General features: G+C 47.2%; 1 protein-coding gene across 1 annotated transcript; it reads right to left on the reverse strand.

Moving 5' to 3' along the window:
- Nucleotides 1-12: 12 nt before the first annotated feature.
- dnajc18 (DnaJ (Hsp40) homolog, subfamily C, member 18) lies at nt 13-16,674 on the reverse strand. Its single transcript, XM_088604875.1, has 8 exons — nt 16,246-16,674; nt 11,270-11,429; nt 10,385-10,530; nt 9,873-10,079; nt 8,086-8,195; nt 7,468-7,577; nt 4,413-4,585; nt 13-3,594 (listed from the first exon to the last, which is right to left on the reverse strand). Exons 1-8 carry the CDS (start codon nt 16,370-16,372, stop codon nt 3,470-3,472), a joined length of 1,158 nt encoding a protein of 385 aa, XP_088461001.1. The 5' UTR covers nt 16,373-16,674; the 3' UTR covers nt 13-3,469.
- Nucleotides 16,675-18,028: the final 1,354 nt, after the last annotated feature.

Genomic DNA, 18,028 nt, shown 5'->3' on the forward strand with positions numbered 1-18,028 from the left:
AGGACACAGGGATTACACTGCAAGATTTTTTTTATTAAACCAGCACAAAGTTTAGGAGGGGCTACAGGAAGCTATTCATTAAGTGATCATTGGACTTATAAGCAAATAAAATCAATACCAGGGTGAAAGAGGTGGTGAGAAAATATTGAAGCTGTAGAGATACTTGCTGGGAATTATACAAACACACGTACTGTAGGATGGAGACACAGCAAACAGGATTACAATTTTTTAACAGTCCATATTTAGGTAAGACAACTAATTTTGTCACTGTTTTCAAGATGGAACTGAAAACCTCTGCATGTTATTTTAATTACTTGTATTTAGGTTACCTAAAGAAAATAGTTTAAGCTAATTATAAATACTAAGTAATGCTTAATATGGTGAGAAGCATGCACTGTAGGGAAAATTAAAAACAAATCACTTTTTAAAATGTCCTTTTTACTCTTCAGACATGTTATATTATTTTTATAGTTCTGGCTTTCTCAGTTTGAAGCATTTGTCTAATTTTCCGCTGATGATACCGAACAAATATAATTAATTATAATTAAAAGCACCTTGCACATAACTTAAAGAAAAAACAAGTCATTAAGAAACAGAACCAGCACTCCAGCCCCCTCTAGTGTTCACAATCCTGAAACGATGAAGCAGAACCCCCCAGTCTGGCTTCCTCAAGCTCATCCTGGGAATCCCCTGTCAATCCAGGATTCTGGCTCAACCAGAGCCTGATCAGGTATCTTCACATCTGATCTCATTCACACTGCAAGTACTCAGCTAACACCCGACTTTACACACGTAGGGGAAAAACAAAATGACGAGCAGGTGCTGGTTGAGTCGAGAGACCCTCGGTATAAGAGCCCGGGACGGAGGACACAGGCCGTTCAGCTGCTGAAAGGACTGCTTCTGGATCAGCACATGGGAACCCCAGCATGCAGACCCTGTAGGCTGGGTGGGAGATGTTCTCTGCAGACTTATGTCACGAACCTTGTCTTGTACAGTTAAAATGTTATTAAAAAGTAAAGCACAGAGCAACTCACTGGGTAGTATGGGAACTGTAGGATGAACTTTCGACTGGACAATGTTCCAATCTTAGAGGACAGCGGCTGACCCTTAGTATTGTATGAGCAGGCTTCGCCTTTACAGTCTGCAGGAAGTGTATGAACCCAGTGGAAAGTAACAAGGCCTAGATTGCAATCAGTCCTTTCTAACACTGCGGCTGTTTCTGTAAGGCTTAGACTGTTTCCTTCACCCTGGTTCTAACAAGTGACACAACCATCTTCTCAGAAAGCCAGGAACCAAGCAGGAATTTGAGACAAAGGGCAGGTCGAGGAGGAAAACTGCTGAAAGGGGAGGAATCTTGGTGCCGAATTCAGAGGAAGCACAGAAGGCGGCAATCTGGTCACACGTGGAAAGATGTAGAAATAAATTTGTCGATGACTGAACGCTCGGGGAAAAGTGCGAAGCCAATTTCAAGGTAACCTTGGCTCCAGCTGTCTTTCTGGCACAGGAGTCGCAGTGAGAGGACACAGGAAGGGCAGTTTAATCATGGCCAGAGAGCAAATAAGGGCTATATCTCAGTTTGAGATTGATCTTTGATCCTCATTGCTCTGACATGTTTCCTTAGGAGGTGTTATGTGCCCTGCTGGACAAACATGAAGCTCTCTGAGTGACACTGAGGGTGTCAGAGGTGCTACAGTATGTGCCCTGCTGAATGTGCATCTGCAGGTGACACAACAACCTGTACCTGTAATGGACATTGGCTGTGGGCATTATAAGGGGACTAACACAGAACACAGATAAAACTAAGATAAAGAAAATACAGCTAAATCGTGTAGAGGCAGTTATAGATTTGCCTGTAATAGAAAATCCTGTTATCTGGAATTTAATAATTAAAGAGACTATCTTTTTGCTCCTTTCCTCCTGGTTTTTCACTTAAATTGCTGCATTACCACAATTCCAAAGTCTTTGCATTCAACGCTACAGTAGGATTTGTGCACGTTTGCTAATAACCTAAGAGGACTGAAAGCGCAGATCTGATGAACGTACTTGGCCTGTGTCCTGTTGGTGTCTACCTTTCAGTAGAGATCAGACATCTAAGTTCTGAGCAGCAAATGACTAATTTATTCCATTTTAATGGAAGTGCTGACATTTATATTCACAATAACACAATTCATTTCAGCAATAATACAAACATGTTAAAGGAGAACTGCAGTCCCAATTTCTCAAGACTGGTTATTAAATCTTGGTAACAAAATAAGTTAATGGCATTGCAAAATTTTACAAATTCCAAGTTGAGCACAAAGTTGTGAACGTTGTTCAAAGTACTGTACTGTATTGTACTGAAAGTACTGTATTGTCGCCATGTTGTTGCAAACCTGTGGTCTCTCCACGGGCGAGAGCGAAAGTTCATGAGAACTGTGTCGTGAAACGGCCCTTCCTGCTCACTAGTCTCTGTAGTGACTAATGTACTGAGATGTACGAGCGAATAAGTACAGGTTGTGCAGCAGACATTTCACCACAGAAATGTTCCAACGTGATCTGCATGCAGAGCTACGCATGTGTCGGCAAAACCATCTCAAAGTCGAGAGAGATATTTCTATTGGATTAAAAGATGTCTTCACAAGCCTGCTTCTATACAATGTAATGGAGCTGCTTCACCTCACAGGAAGTTTTGTTGCCTCATTCTGAATCGCAGAACATGGTGCTGCACAGACCTGGAATCTATTGCATCTATTTTGTGAGGTAAATTGGAGGTTTTACAAGTTACTGTGTACGTTGTACATTGTACATTGTACTTTCATGGTGGCTGAAATGCATCACCAGTGCTGATTTTTTGTAACCCTGAAGTACAAAAATAGCCTTGCAGTTCCCCTTTAAGGATTTTAAATAATCTGTTTCAATTGAGCTTTTAAACAGTTATTTGGTACACCCAGGGTGTTGCACCTTATTCTTTTCAAAGTCCAGAGCCCATAATTGCTTGTCCGGTGCCTGGCACACCTTAGTGATGGTTAGCCTGAGTGCTGCGCCCCGTCCAACCCGCACTCTTATTGCACTGCTCCTCCTCTCACTCACCAGCTGCCAGGGCACAGCCATTCACAGCATTTAAAACACTCCACTCGAAAACGTGGGGCTGCAGGTAACGGGAGAGAAAAAACAATAAAACCTTAACTCATAATAGCCCATAGTAGTCCTGCTCCTTAATATAAGGAAATAAAAATAGTATTTCCCAAAACAAAACAAAAAAAGCATCTTCTTATGGTGCCAAAGTTGTCCTCCACACAAACCACAGACCTACTGCACATTCCAAAGGAAAGAGAGCCGAGAGCCCTCTCACTGACCGAACTCCCTCTCGAGACACTGAACCCACACTGCAGCTGGCTCGTGTGCAATCTAAGGTATTTACAAACTGACAGTAGGAGATCAGTCAGGTCCACGCCCCGGCGCTGAAGGGGAGAAGCAGCTGTGTGCCTGCTCACTCCCCGCGCTGCCTCCCCGCCAGCCGGTACAGTTTGTCGCAGTTCTCCAGCTTCATGGACTCGGCCTTCTGCTTCAGGCGCTCATCCCGGTACAGCTGGCCCAAATTGGCCAAGTCCGATTCTGGAAGAGAGCGAACAGCGATTCAGTCCCAGGCAGAGCACACTCCCCCGCACGCAGCTGCCCCAGCCTCCCAGACGAGATCAAGTCACAAGATGGGAATGCTACTGTCAAGAGATCAGCTAATGAGGTCTGCCTAAAATTCAAACAGAAATTATCAGCAATGTGGTTTTATCATTAGGAAATAACACTTTTTTCTTATAAAAATGTCACTTTAATTTTAGTAATCGGAAGCAGAAGAAAATGTGGTGAGCTTCATATGTTTGGTACTTTGCACTGCTTTCAATTCTTGCAGTCTGAGCTCCAACACGTAGGCTGAACTGTCCCTGGTCCTGCCCACTGTCCCCCCACAGCACAGGGGAAAAACTCATCCAACTGACCTGCCTAAGGAAGACCAGTAATGTGACTGGATCTTGACGTCACCTGGATTCAACAGACCCTAAAGAACTCAGGCAATACCCTCGAACCAGATAGGGTTGATGTATATGAGATGAAACGGCATGTGCAGTCTAGACAGCAAGACTGGAGCTTGAACGATCATCGCTTCTTGCACTGCACATAAAACAACAGGAGTCATGGATTTCTCCACCAGCGCCATCTTAAGCCCGGCTCTCTGGCACATCAGCATGTGGGGCTCATCACCTCCCTCAGGCCTTAAACAGAACCAGTGGGACAGGAGCCGAAGGCTTGGAGCAAGCCCTTTTCCCAGAGCAGGATCCCAGTTTCGAAAGAGAGGCAGGAAACGTTTCAAAGGGAGGTCCATTTTTTATGGCCCTAACACTTGCTCGGTGGGGACGAACGGTTTGAGGAAAATGCCTTACTCTGCTGCTTCTCCTTCCAGCAGCTGGTCTGCAGGTAGTCGATATAGTCGCTCTCGATGGACTTCTCCAGCTCTCGGAGCGCGGCGCCCTTGTACTCTTTCTCAAAGCTCTTGTCCACATAATAGGGCACCCCCAGGTGCTGCGTCTCCCTCGACACCACGAGCCCCAAGGACCTGCAGGCAACACCACACAGCTACAGCTCACCTGGACTCGCCGCCCAGCACACAGGATCAGAAAACAGATCTATCACTAAGGCATTTACTCTCGAAAAGCTCGTTTTGTTTGCCTTTTTGCCTGCTGCCAATACAGAATGGTAAACTCAAAGATCTGTCCGAATCTTTAAATAGATTTTTATACCCCTAGATCAGGCCCGCCCGTTGAACTTCTCCGAGTGGCCCGCAGCTCACTCCTGTTTGAATCTCAAGGGTTACTTTTTGCATCAGATATTGAAAATCTTCCGCCAGTGGCCTCTACTTGTTAGCTCTGCTGCTCTCCCTCAGCACTTACGGTCAATTGCAGAACCACACCTATTGCACGATGCATTTTACTTTTAGCCCATCAGACGTCAGCTTTAGCCCAGGTTACATACGCCTGTGTCACAACCGATTCCCCCCTGTGAATTCATTAGGATTTTTGTTGCCTATCGTGATTGGCTCAGTCACGCAAATGACGTCTAGTGAAAGCGGGTCATGATTTCAAACGGCTCTAAAAGTTGTTACTGACAAGAAGCTAACTAAGTTATTCCTGCCATGTTGACAAAAAAGAAAGGTCGATGCAAAGAGTCGAAAATTCAACGAAAAATGGTCAGGGGAGTACTTGTGTGTCCCTTGGAAATAAAAGGTAATGTGTCTTATCTGTCTGGAAACAATCGCCGTGGTTAAAGAATACAACATAAAAAGGCGTTACGAGACAAAACGTCAGTATTTTAGAATACACAGGAGATGGACGGAGGGAAAAATTAGAACAGTTGAAAAGTCGCTTCAGGGGCAGCAAAAACTGTTCAAGAGAAAATTCAAATAAAATGTTGCAGCTACCTGAGCTGGTTAACGAGTATCACAGCTTCAAGCAGCAGCTGGCCGACCCTTCACGGGCGGCGAGTTTATTCAGCAGTGTGTGCTATTACAGTTGCTGAGTTTATCGGCTAGATAGAGGATTTCACTCAGGTGGCCCAGCAAGGTTAGTAAAATTGTTTTAGTGGCCCTTGCTCTAAAAAGTTTGCCGACCCCTGTCCTAGAGATACATGGTTCAGCATTTTCAGCCAAAGGTCTTGCTCACAAATGCATTTTTTTCCCCTCTGGTTATGTTTTAAATTTAAAACTTATAGGTGAAAGAATAGCTCTAATGCCACTTCTTTCTGCAGAGTGTGCATTTCACAAGACAACCAAAGGTCACGTCTTCAATGCTGTTAGGGCAGGAAATGCTAATCTTAATGAGAGTCCCATGTGGCCAATGAAAAAGGAACAATTCTGAAGGTGCCAAATCAGCAGAACTTTGCAGCATAAGGTTAATGTGGTCACTTCAACAGTTACTCTACTGTCTATGCGGACAGGAAGACCAGGAAGGCACATTTGTACAAGAATGGACAGACAGGACAGAATGTGTCATCTCCATGTGATTATGGATTATTTCTGCAGTGTCATGTTTTGTGTGGTTGCTGGGTCAGCTTAATTTATCTTAACAGCTTAACTCCTCACTGAAACACTCAGATCTTGCCTGAGAAGGCAAAAGGTTTTTGTAAAAAAAAAAAACTCTTCCAGCAAGACTGTGTGTTTGGACACCTGTGTGGTTTGCACAAGTTTGCAAGTATTTCGGTGTGCAGAGATACTTGCAGAGCAGCAGAGCAGCCTGCCTTAATATGCCACGCTGAGAGCATTAACAGAGACTGACTGCACCTGTCGGGTTCAAACAGGTGGGCAGAGCACATGCTACTGCGCCCTCTTACTCTCTGGGCTCTGCAACATTTGAAACTGGAAACCAGTGCCGCACGGAGCTCCACACTCTCGTGACAGCAGCATTAGGAAGAGTCATTTCAGCACGGGGGAGTGATTCTGGCTCTTGGTTTCAGAGGCCAGAGAGAAGATCTGGACATGAAGAGTCCTGGGTGCTGGATTCTGCTTGTGGCCCCTCAGCCAGCGGCAAACTCATTGAAAGACACGAAAAGAGCCAAAACCGGAACTGATCAGGACGAATAAACGTGAACTTGAACTTCCTGCAGCTCACAGTTAGATTTTGGTCTAATTTCGTGATGATAAAGCAGCATTTCTGTCTTATCACACAGAGAGCTCTCTTCCTCTTTTCACCCCCCACCACAGGATGCAGCCAAAAATGACAGCTTGACATAAGTGCTACTAAAAGACATAGAAAAACTTTCTCGCGTGTTCTCCCAATGTTGCGAACCTGGATTAATATTCCAGTCATGTCTGTTTCATTCCTTTTTTTGTTTCAAGAATTATTATTTTTGAGAACTCCTCCTGAAAGTGCTCTTTTGAAATAGATATTGGAGGTGTACTTCATACTGTACAGCTTTGCAAGGAAAATTTCCAGTTTCTACTTATTAATGTTACACGAGAAGCTGGTCGCTGTCTGCACAAAACCGTCAAAACATCACTCTGAAAAAGCGACTGCAGTGTCAAGATCTAGCAGTGCAAATTTACTTTACACTGGGCATCCTATACAATGGGATACTGAGTCAGCAGTGCACCGGAGTTCAGATTGCTTTCCATTTGTGTGGATGTAATCTGACCAGCGGTTGTCTATGAAGTAATGCACACATGTCCACACTACACTGAGGGAAGAGACTCCGTCCTTATGAGGAATCAACACAGAGGCAGGGACCCTGCAGAGTCTTGTCATGGATAATGAGCTGCTGTCATTATTTTGACAATACTGATCCGAACTCCGAAACTGTACGACGTCATCAAACACAACACAGGAATAAAGTTTGTTCATTACAGTCATTTTACAAGGACACTCCGAGTCTAACTCAAATACCTGATAAAAAAAACCTCCAGAGAGCAACAGAGCAACTGGAGACATTCCTGTGCAAATGACTTACGGTTTGTAGAACAAGCTGTAGGGGGGATTGGAGGCCATCAGCTGGGTCACCACAGAGATCAGTATGAGCACAAGCACGGGCAGGAGCTGAAGAAATGCCGTGAATGTGTTCTAGGACAAAGAAGAGCTTGGATTATAAACAGCCTGCTGTGCCCCGGCCTTGAAGTGCCACAGACAGCTGGTCTCACACACAGCCCTTGGGGAGCCAGCCCTGTAGAGCACAGGCCTCCCCTCTGCACTGGCTACAGGACCCAGGGTTTGCCACCGGTCTTTTCAAACACATGAGCCAATACTGAGGTTACACAGCAGGGCTTTGAACAGCCCCAAACGCAAGGTGCCAGTCTCACAGACAAGGACATTGAGGCTGCCCGTCAGAGCTCTTTCATCTAAGGAGCTCCCGTCTCATATTTTCTCACGTCACCTCTCTTCCTAGGGCAATAGAGCCACTGGCGCAGCCCTTAAGCCATCCCGCCCTCACCCGCGGCGCGGAGCACGGGAGCCAGGCAGACGCCTTCACCATTAGCACACTCTGGCGAGGCCCCCCCCCCCCCATCTCCCCCGCAGCCGTGCGAGACGAGCCGTGGCGCCACGCCCTCCCGCCCGCTGCAGGAACCGTTACCTGGCTCTGGTGCTCCACCTCCTCCTCCCTCCTCTCGTTCATGCGGCGGCGGCGGGGCTGGTAGTAGTGGGTGTACGTCGCCCCTCTGTTGGTGTACATGTGAATGTTGCCTGGAAAACACATTCTGTACAGTTAAGAGAAAAAAAAATATATCATTCATATTTTACACTGAAACCCCCTGAGAGGCTTGACACGCTAGTCTCAAGCATGACTGGCAAGGCAGCACACAAATGCCCATTTCCTGCGAACAGCCTAACCCAGCAGGGGGCTGTACGGGCAGGGCCTCTCCAGCCGCTCCCAGTTCTCCGAGAGGTATCCCGGACGTGCTCGTACAGTGCCCCGTGGATGAAGCAGGGCTTCTGGTGCCTGGCGGGGGCTGTGGACCAGGCTGCCGGCAGGACAATGCCATGTCCACACGGGGGCTACGAGCCCGGCTCAGGTATTCTTAGGAAGAGTCACAACAGACCGGTCGCAGGGAAATCATCCACACTGAAATGTACGCTTGGATCTGGATTCGGCTACACGAATACACAGGCATTTAAATACCACTGAACAAGAGAACATATTTTGACTACTGATAAGTGTTAAGTGCAAAATGATCATTTACTTCTAGTGGAGTTTTCTGGAGATGATTCGATGTAGGGATCACTGATTTTCAGTGGTCCTTCCAGATAGCTTTTCATAGCACATTGAATTGGTCCCGTCAAGACAATAATGATCTAATTTAGGCTGAAAGCTAAGCTGGAATGAAAACCTGCAGACCCTGCTCACCAATAACAGAACATAAAGACCATAACAGCCTCCACTAAGAGCGCTGGCTGTGCCCTACAGCCCACAGACAGGCGCTGCAGCTACCCTGGGTGACAGGGCGCGATGGGGGGGGTGGTCAGGTCCGAATTGCCACGGTTTCATCAGACAGCCCCTGTGAGCTTGCAGAGCCGTCAGTAAGAGCTGCAGCATTCGTCCACCTGACACTTGACTGTGCTGTTTCCGCTGCGAGCTGACAGTGTGAAATGCAAGCGGATGATGACAGGGCATCTTTAGGGCATGTGAGCATGTGATCGAGAGCAGTCTACATCTGGCCCGAGCCGGTGTGGAGGGTATTGCGACAAGCTGAGCTGGTCGGTTCCTAAGAAATGGGACGAGGCCAAGAAAATATGAGTGACTCTAATCGCAGAACTTTTAGAAATTGAAGTTAGTTAAAATAAGAAAAAAGCACAGGCTTAACCAGCTACTGGCACTGCATAGGCAACTGGAGATCTGTCCATCCAATGCAGTGATCTTCACCTCTGGTTATGGAGGGCCTAAACTGTTCAGATTTCACGTGTGTTGTCAATTAGTGGCAAAGATCACATTAAGCCAGCATAACTAAACAGCCTCTTAGAGATCTGAGAGTAACGGAGAGTTTGACTGCACTGAAAACCATAAAGTCTAAAGGGTTAAGAGGAACATGAAGGCACAACTGCTTCTTTAATCGCTTTCATCACAGTCTCATTTATACAGCAGTTCAGGTGGGTAGCTGCGTCAGCACCCGAAGAAGCCGAAACGTTGTGTTTTCTTTCTACTCTTTTCAGCATCGAATAAACCTATTACTTGTTCATTTATACTGTGTTTAGTGAACTGAACTAATCAAAGTGACCATGCTATGCGTCAGTGATTCGCTTCACAGATGCCGTGCTCTCTCTCCTTACTGAACGAAGCCCCTATTCCACACGCACATGAAGGAAAAGCTCACAGAAGACCGGAAACACCTGCTAGAGGGGTGGGATAAGGCGGTGCAGGATCACCTGTGGGGAACCGCCCCCCGAAGAAGATGTTGAAGAGCTCTTCTGGGGAGATGTCGGCCTCGAAGTCCCTGTAGAAGTTGCGGTGGTGTCGGTGGTGGGCGGGATGGGTGGGATGGGCGGTGCTTTCCATGGGCGGCTCTTCTCCGTACTGGTCGTACTGCTTTCGCTTCTCGGGGCTGCTCAGCACGGCGTAGGCGTTCCCTATGGCTGAGGGCACAACCGGAGACGCAGGTCACCTTCCCACGGCGCGCTCGCAACACAAGAGGCAATGACAGATTCACAAGAGTCCTCCCAATTATTCATTTCCTTCCCACCATGTCCATCACACTCCAGTCCCCGAGAGGCACCTGCGTTCTCACTACTGATTCATGTGACAGCAATGGTAAATGCTTTTGACATACAACATGAATGTGTTACGTATGAAAGAATAAAGGGGCAGAGCCAAAAGCACTATCTAGTCCTTGTTATTCCCAGACCAGTTCAGGAACAATGATATCACTGGCACTGAATACCTTTAAAAGCGTCAGTAGCTCCAGGGGCACAGTTTTTGTCTGGATGGAATTTGAGGGCCAGTTTCCTGTAGGCTTTCTTCAGATCCTCATCGCTGGCATCTTTAGTCACACCCAAAATCTCATAGAAGTCCTTGCATTTCTTTATCCTGCAAAAAAAAAGGAGCACATGCTGTGGTATCGCAGAAAGTTTGAGTACAGGGTGTACAGAAAGTTACACAGCCTTCTATGCAAAATCCCACATTTCAGTCAAGTGACTGCCGAGCATGATGCAAGTAGAAAACTGAGCCCCCTCAGATTGTCTTTCTGGCAACACATAAGTCGAAAATTCGTCCCACTCAGCTCAACAAGTTTAGCGGCCTTTCTTTCAGAGGACACTAGAAACCCCCGTGACAAATACAGAACTGCCATTAAACACTTTTGAAAACTGTAAATGATGACTAGGGCATAATGAAATCCTGCTGGTTCTTCAGTTTAGCCATCTAACGAAAAAACATGCATCGCGGTCACTCTTATTAACTGTAAATTTTATTGTATTTTTTCAGCCTGGTGATTCAAATTACAGTTCCTTACTGCAACCCTGGGACGCAGGTCCAATTCCAGACTAATAAAGCCTTGAGATGCTGTGTTCAAGAGGCTAGAAGTGATTTCAGCAAAAATCTGACAGTAAAAAGATATTTTGTTCTGTAGAAGCAAAGTAAAATAATCACAAATTTGAAGTATTTTGCTGCATTACACTACCCTACCCTGCATTATCCGATGGCTCTACACTTCTAGAAACACAGAGTTTTCTGTCTTGGAATCCCAAATCCTGTTGTGATCTGAAAGTTGCAATGTGGAGGCAAGAGAAAAGACAACAGCAGAGGGCGCCTGCGACCGGCGCTGTACCTCAGGACACCCTGCCGCTGCTCCTCGGTGTAGCTCTTGGCCTCCGCCTCTCTTCCTGAAAGAGCGTCGTCCTCGTCGCTCGGCCGCCGGCTGTGGAACTCGGGCACGCGGCCCCCCTCCCCTGCCGCACTCCCATTCCTCACGATGGCGTCAATTAAGGCTAAAAAGAGAGAGGAGGATTAGTCACACAGTGTCTGCGGTCTTCACACAACCACCACGACCAGCCACCATCCGAGACTGCCTGCACTCTCCCACTCCCTGTGCCCCAGTGATAAGGGGATGATCACTGCCATGGCGGCTCAGCTGGGTGGAAAACACTCCCGTCTTTAAAACCTCAAAGTTTTCAGGGCACCGCTCAGCGCCCCTGCGTCACCCCGACCGCTCAGCGCCCGTACAGCACCGCGACTGCGTCACCCACAGTGAAAACCACCCCTCAGCCCATGTGCCTTACTACAGGCACCAATTTCACTCATTTATTACTTCTTAGTTAGACGGAATCCTTATTATCTCACTTCTGACTGAGAAAGAAATCTTGTTAAGGTGCTCAGTGACTCCTCACTGTTGGGGGACGGGGTCACTTGTTAATACTGCCCAAAGCTCACTGCAGACACACTAGGCAAGGAAGCTTCTGGAGCAGCACGGCTGCCCCTGACTTCTGCTCTGCCAGCTTTCTGTTTGAAACTGTTCTTCCTGGAAGGACTCCTTATCGTGACACATCATTCGCAGCATCACAGACCAACAGAAAAACCAGCCAGGCTGGAAATTCACATGACAGGAGTTCCTGTTGGCCTGCAAGTTTCCTGGAGTTGATACAGAAAAAAAAGGCAGAAAAACATCTTTTACCACAGGGCTTAAATTGACATGTATTAATTTTCTTCTTGGCCCTCTGTGAAGTTATTGTGTTCTGTGGTGTGGATTAATTGTACAAGGGTCACCTAGAAAATAATGCCACGTAGATTTAAAAAACACAGCTCCTACAGAACACAACGAAGCAATCCATGCTGCGAGCTTAACTTGCCAAGTTCTTGTTGTTCAAGTTCAGAAATGTTCCTAGAGACACCCCCTGCAATTAGCCATCAAACATCATGAAAGCGGGGCATCACTTTCTGGGAGCATGTCAAAATCAGGCTCCTGTGTGAGCTTCGCTCCTGCAGACTCTCACAACCCTACTATTGCAACAGCTGGAACACAGAACCTCTGTGCCAGATGTGCACATGCTCTCTGTGTGGCGATGTGCCTCGACGCAGCCCGCAACAATCCATACCGTTTTCATGGTGCAGGACACATTTTAACCAACTGTAAATTACTTGAAATTACTAAATTTCTAGATGAATATGTTTTCTATGGCAATCGGTATCATTGACTCAAACTGGAAGGTGGCAGGAGTGTGCCAGAAAAAAAAAAGTGCATTTTTGACCACAAATAGTTATCAAACTCCACAATATATCAAGGGACAATGCTTTGCCTTGGCCTCAGTCACAGCTCATCCTGCACGGTATAATCTGTTCCATAAAAAGGGACAGATCGATCAAATGGTCAAACAAAGCTGAAAAACACATTTGGCCTCAGTTTAACTTCATGCATCTCTCCCTCAATATATAAAGCACTGTGTGAAACGTTCAGAAGGTGATGCTGGCCTGTGCAAAATAACTCCTAAAATCTGCAAGGAATCTCTGGCAGCGGGCGGCTCCCACAGCGCGCCCAGCCAGACCAGCCGGCCGCGGGCCCCAGCCTCCACCGCTGTCTGCGGTGCAGAGTCACTTCCTGGTTCTCACCACGCGCGGCTGCGGCGGCCGGAGCCCCCGGCCAGCTTCCCGGCTTTCATCTCCTGCCAGGAGTCTGGAGGAGCGTCACTGTGACGCCAGCGTTCACGTAAGAGCGTCTGCGGCAAGCTCACACACTACATCCGCACACAGACACCGGAAGAGAGGACTGTGGGCTTTAACGTACACAGCTTGGCACTGCCCGGCCCGCCCCCGCCGGTCCGCCTCAGTGCAGGGGCGCAGGGCTTCCTGGAGTGAGTCACACCTGACCTCAGCGCACAACACGCGCTTCCCTCTTGGCCTGGACACGGGCACGGGCACAGCCGCACAGCCACGCCGCCTGCGTCCTGCTGCAGGACAGAAACGAGCCCCATGAATTACTGACTTTTAAACCCACTGGGTGAGTATTTTTACATCTGAACTGAAATACAGGAAAAACAACCCATCGTTGGGACCTGGTGACATATTATAACACCCAGAAGGCTAGCGGTTTTAAGGTAGTACTGCTTCTTCACTGCCCTTCGGTCCTGGGTTCGATTCTGTCCACATGGGTGACAGAAGGTGCACCCATGTTCTCCCACTTCCCCGTGACACACTGTCTTGGGTAACTGGTGTCCCCGTATGTATGCGTGCAGCAGCAATGGGCGAGATCCTATCCGGAGGCCATGAAAAAGGTTACAGATGAGACGAGGCTGTTCAGCCCATCAAGCCTCCAGGCAGCAGCTAACTGACTGGCATCAGCAACAGGCTGGGTAGCTTGTTCCACACTCCAAAAACCCCACCTCTGTGTAACCAAGTCACTCCTGACCTGACTGGAGGACACCATCCAGCTGTTTCTTGAAAGAAACCAAGAACAGGCTGGGTAGCTAATTCTGCACTCCCACAGGACATACACATGCTGTCCAGGGAGTGCTCTACAGGGCCCTTAAGAGGAATAATCAGCTCTCTGATAATGGACATATTTCTTTATGATTTTCATTTTACCATACCGGTTAATAATATTCTATTTTATTACGTGAAAGGCATGTCTTGGAGACAAAATGTAATTAATGCAGTGGGACAGCCTACAGAAAGAGGTGCGAGCAAAAAGAAATAAAAGATTAATACAGATCAGCCGCTATAATATAGACTCCTACCCTAATTCATCTCCTAAAAATACAACTGTCTATAAGCTGAGTCATACAGTTCTACAGCACATGCAAGGCTATAAAAGGCTTCCTTCGTCACATGGGAAATCACATGTGCATTGGGACTCAACTAACCTGCCCATCCAGAACACCTGATTCATTTACTGATGAACATCACATTCACCCCAGCAGAACAGGCTGAACACTGCCTTCCTTCCCTAAACCAACTGACTGAACATCACTAGTCAGGTGTTCTTTTATATTTTTTAAATGTGGAGATGTTCCACTGTCACTGAATTAAAATGGAAGTTGTTAACTGAAGTCTGGGAGTGGTAACAATGACAATCAATATCTTGTTGTCCCTCGAAATTTCTCCTTAGTAAAGAAATTCTCTATATCCTGCAAAAACTGCACTGTCCTAAGATTATTTAACAATGTGCCTGTAAATCCTGCTTAAAAGGTAACCTAAATGGTGATGTTCAAGTTAGGTACTGAGTTAACACCAGCAAGAAGCTATGATTTAATTTACCAAAAAGCCTGCAGATCATCTGCAACTAAAAACCAAAGGTTTTTGGTTAAGTAGCACTACTAAAAATTTACTTGTAAAAGAGATAAGGATAAAAAACTATTCAACTGCAAAACAAGAGCCCTTTCACCCAAAAATAACCTTCAAACTGAGTCACCCGTAAAATTAATGACAGGTTTCAAAGGAGAAAATTAATATTTTTACATCTCCGCTGAAGGCAGAACACCCATCTATCACTGCTGACCCCTCCATGGGGAGAGACCAGCAGCCAGTCGCAGCCAGTGGGAAAGAACAGACCTTCCTGGCGTTAAACAACTGGGTGAGAGTTCCTCTCCGCAGTGTTTAAAACCATCAGGAGGACTTTCCGGTCCCGGTGCTTCTGCGCGTACTGGGCTCAATGGACAACAAGCTTCGGGAGAGAGCCGTGATGCAGTGGGCTCCCTCCTGAACTCAGTCTGTCCCCCCCGTGGGCTGTGCACACGCCGCGAGCACTCGTGGGGCTCCCACGGGAAGCGCCACCGACACAGTCAGGGGTGCACAGTAGGGCGCAGTGCCCCGCCGCGTGACGTGGGCACATGGACGCCCTCATGACGCCAAAGCACATAAAAGACCTCAGAGAGGCAAGTTCATTCATCGCTGTGTTTGAAAGGCCTGCGGCTACAAAAAAAGGAAACTAGTATTTCCACGCAGATCGAGCCTCAGGCTCAGGGGCAGACTCGTCACTCCGGCGCAGGATCGCGACTTCAGGCCAGCGTGCAGCACTCCTTCTCCTGCGCTACAACACGCTATGGGTCACCTAGTAAGAGCCCAGCTGACGCCTCAAACTGAGGAACGCTTACTTAAAAAAAACGCAATAAGTAAAAACGAGACTGTTGCTCAGTCCCGGTTGTAGATAAACAGCAGAACTGATTCTAGAGTGCGTCTTTAGCAGACACACACAGCGGCCGACAGAAAGCGCTGATGGCAGCCGACCCCCGTTCTCTGTTCCAGACAAAGCCCGACAGATCCGTCATACAGACCCGACCCCTCCGACACCCCTGCCTCTGGCCTGGACTACTGGGCTGGCAAGAGGTCTCAGCGGACACCAGCGGCTGCAGACCGCTCTGCAAGCGAGTCTTCACATTACTACTCGCCTTTTCTTTGAAATAAAACTGCACACTCGCAATGCGTGTTACAGGGATTGATAACGGAGGCGCATTACATTTCTACTAACACAGAGAGACATTAAAAGGCAGCTCACAAGTCAGCATGATCAGTTCGCGGTATCGCTGACAGCCCCGTACTCCTCCAGTATGCTATTTGTAGCCCGGCACTATCAGAATGTGCGAACCGTCCTTCACAGAGCTACAGCTGAATAGTTATCTCCTCGGGATGGCTTAACTGTTGCCATCGATCGTGCAAGGGACCCAGTTCTTAAAACTCCTCGTTTTCAACCATGCGCCTCTCCCGTTTAATACTGCAAGAACAAGCATGCCATTGGGTAACCAGCCATACGAACGCTACAAGATGCACTGAAACAAGAACTGAACCATGCAGAATGGCGCTGCTGTAGCGAATTACCTCTCGCTCTAGTGCTGGGGTATACTTTCTGGGCCTCCTGCAACAACTGTAGAGCTTTCTCTCTTTTCCCGGAGCGCAAACACTGCTTTGCCTTCTCTATTAACCTGTCCGACTCCTCCTTTTCCATCTTGTGTCTCTCTCACGACCCCCAGATTCGCCACAGACACCTGGATGGTAACGACTAGGGGTGTCTCGGTGTGCTGTAACTGTAATGTTTACATCCAGAGCTCTGTCAGATTCGCATTACTTATTCTAAACGGTACCATTCTGGTAAACCTCCACCGGTCAGAACGCGCTTGTGTCTCAAAAGAAACAACAAAAACCAAAAAGAAAAACCCTCAAAATCCTTGCGCGCAACAAGGAGGAATCTAACACCGACCCCAAGCAATTTCACATTTTCCCCAGTTCGACCGGAAGCGGAAACAGCTGCGGCGAGGACGGCACCTGCACGAGCCAATGGCCAAGCGGCGTGTCTCGAGATGGGCAGACCCGCGACGCCAGTCCGCGACCGTGCGTGTGATATAAATACAGTATTTATAATCAGCGTCTAATTTTTATTCCTGTTACCTATTCCAACAGAATTTTTGTAACTATTTTGTTGTTAATCTTAAATTATTAGAGTCACAATGTACATAAAAGGCATAACGTCACACAGGTGTCTCTCAAATCGGTAGTTTTTTATGGTAAATGAATCACATTCTTATGTTTATGAGAACATAAAGCAGGATACAGTGTGAGCCGTGTAACTCGTCTGGTTGCTAGTAGTGCAGAGAACCGAGGATCTAATCCAGCGATTTTTCTGGAAGAAGGCGGGTTTTCAGTTTCCACCACATGACCGGGCAGCTTGTTCCCCACCCCCACCACCCTTTGTGTACAGAAGTTCCTCCTGCTCAGTCATGTGCTTCCGTGTCTTTTACACGTCTGTCCTGACACACACGCCGCATTAAATACCTCCTGCCTGCTATTTGAGAATTAATATTTCACTCAACCATCCATTTTGTAACGGCTCTATCCAGTACAGGGTTGAGGGGAACAGAAGCCAATCCCATCAAGCAGTGAGGGCCAGGCGGATTAATCTTCTGAAATTCAACATATGGTTTGCCCATAAGGTGCATACTGCTCAAAGAGCTCTAACAGGTTAGCTCCACTGGCTTACCTTTTCTGAACGTCTGCTTGTCCAGCAAAAAGTCTTTAACTCTTCGAAATGAGTTTCATTTCATTTAACACAATAATTTTGTTTATATTTAAGGATAAAGAATAACGGGGGCTGGATCTGTAAAGAAAGCTGCTTTGACCTCCAGCAGAAGCCCAGGAGTCGGATGTTGTCGGACAGCTGGACACTTTACATCTCACTCCGATGTCCCAGTTTCCTCTCTGTGACAGCTCAGGCTTCTAAACTCTCCTCTGTACACAGAATGGACTACAGGTTTTTCAATCTGTATGTGTGTATCTATTTGTACAGTGTAGAGACTAACTGGCTAGACTGTCATTTTCCTGTTGTTTCCATGACCAGAGCAGACGAGAATGAACATGAGTACACATTGAGAATGTTTGTACAAATACATTAGAATCAGGCCGTGTCGCTCACTGCTGAAATATTCCACCTCTTTATCAGACACAGGCTGCGGTATCTCTCACACAGAGACAGGCTTCTCATGCAGCATCTGCACTTCTGCTTCCACCTGCTGTACGCTTCCTTCCTCTTTCTTGCTCTTTTAGTGACCACTGCCACCCGATTACACAGGTCTGGGAGGATGTGCTCCAGAGTGCACAGAAATGGCTT

The sequence above is a fragment of the Lepisosteus platostomus genome, chromosome 13 (genome assembly GCF_059453375.1).
Source record: "Lepisosteus platostomus isolate fLepPlt1 chromosome 13, fLepPlt1.hap1, whole genome shotgun sequence".
NCBI classification, from domain to species: Eukaryota; Metazoa; Chordata; class Actinopteri; order Semionotiformes; family Lepisosteidae; genus Lepisosteus; species Lepisosteus platostomus.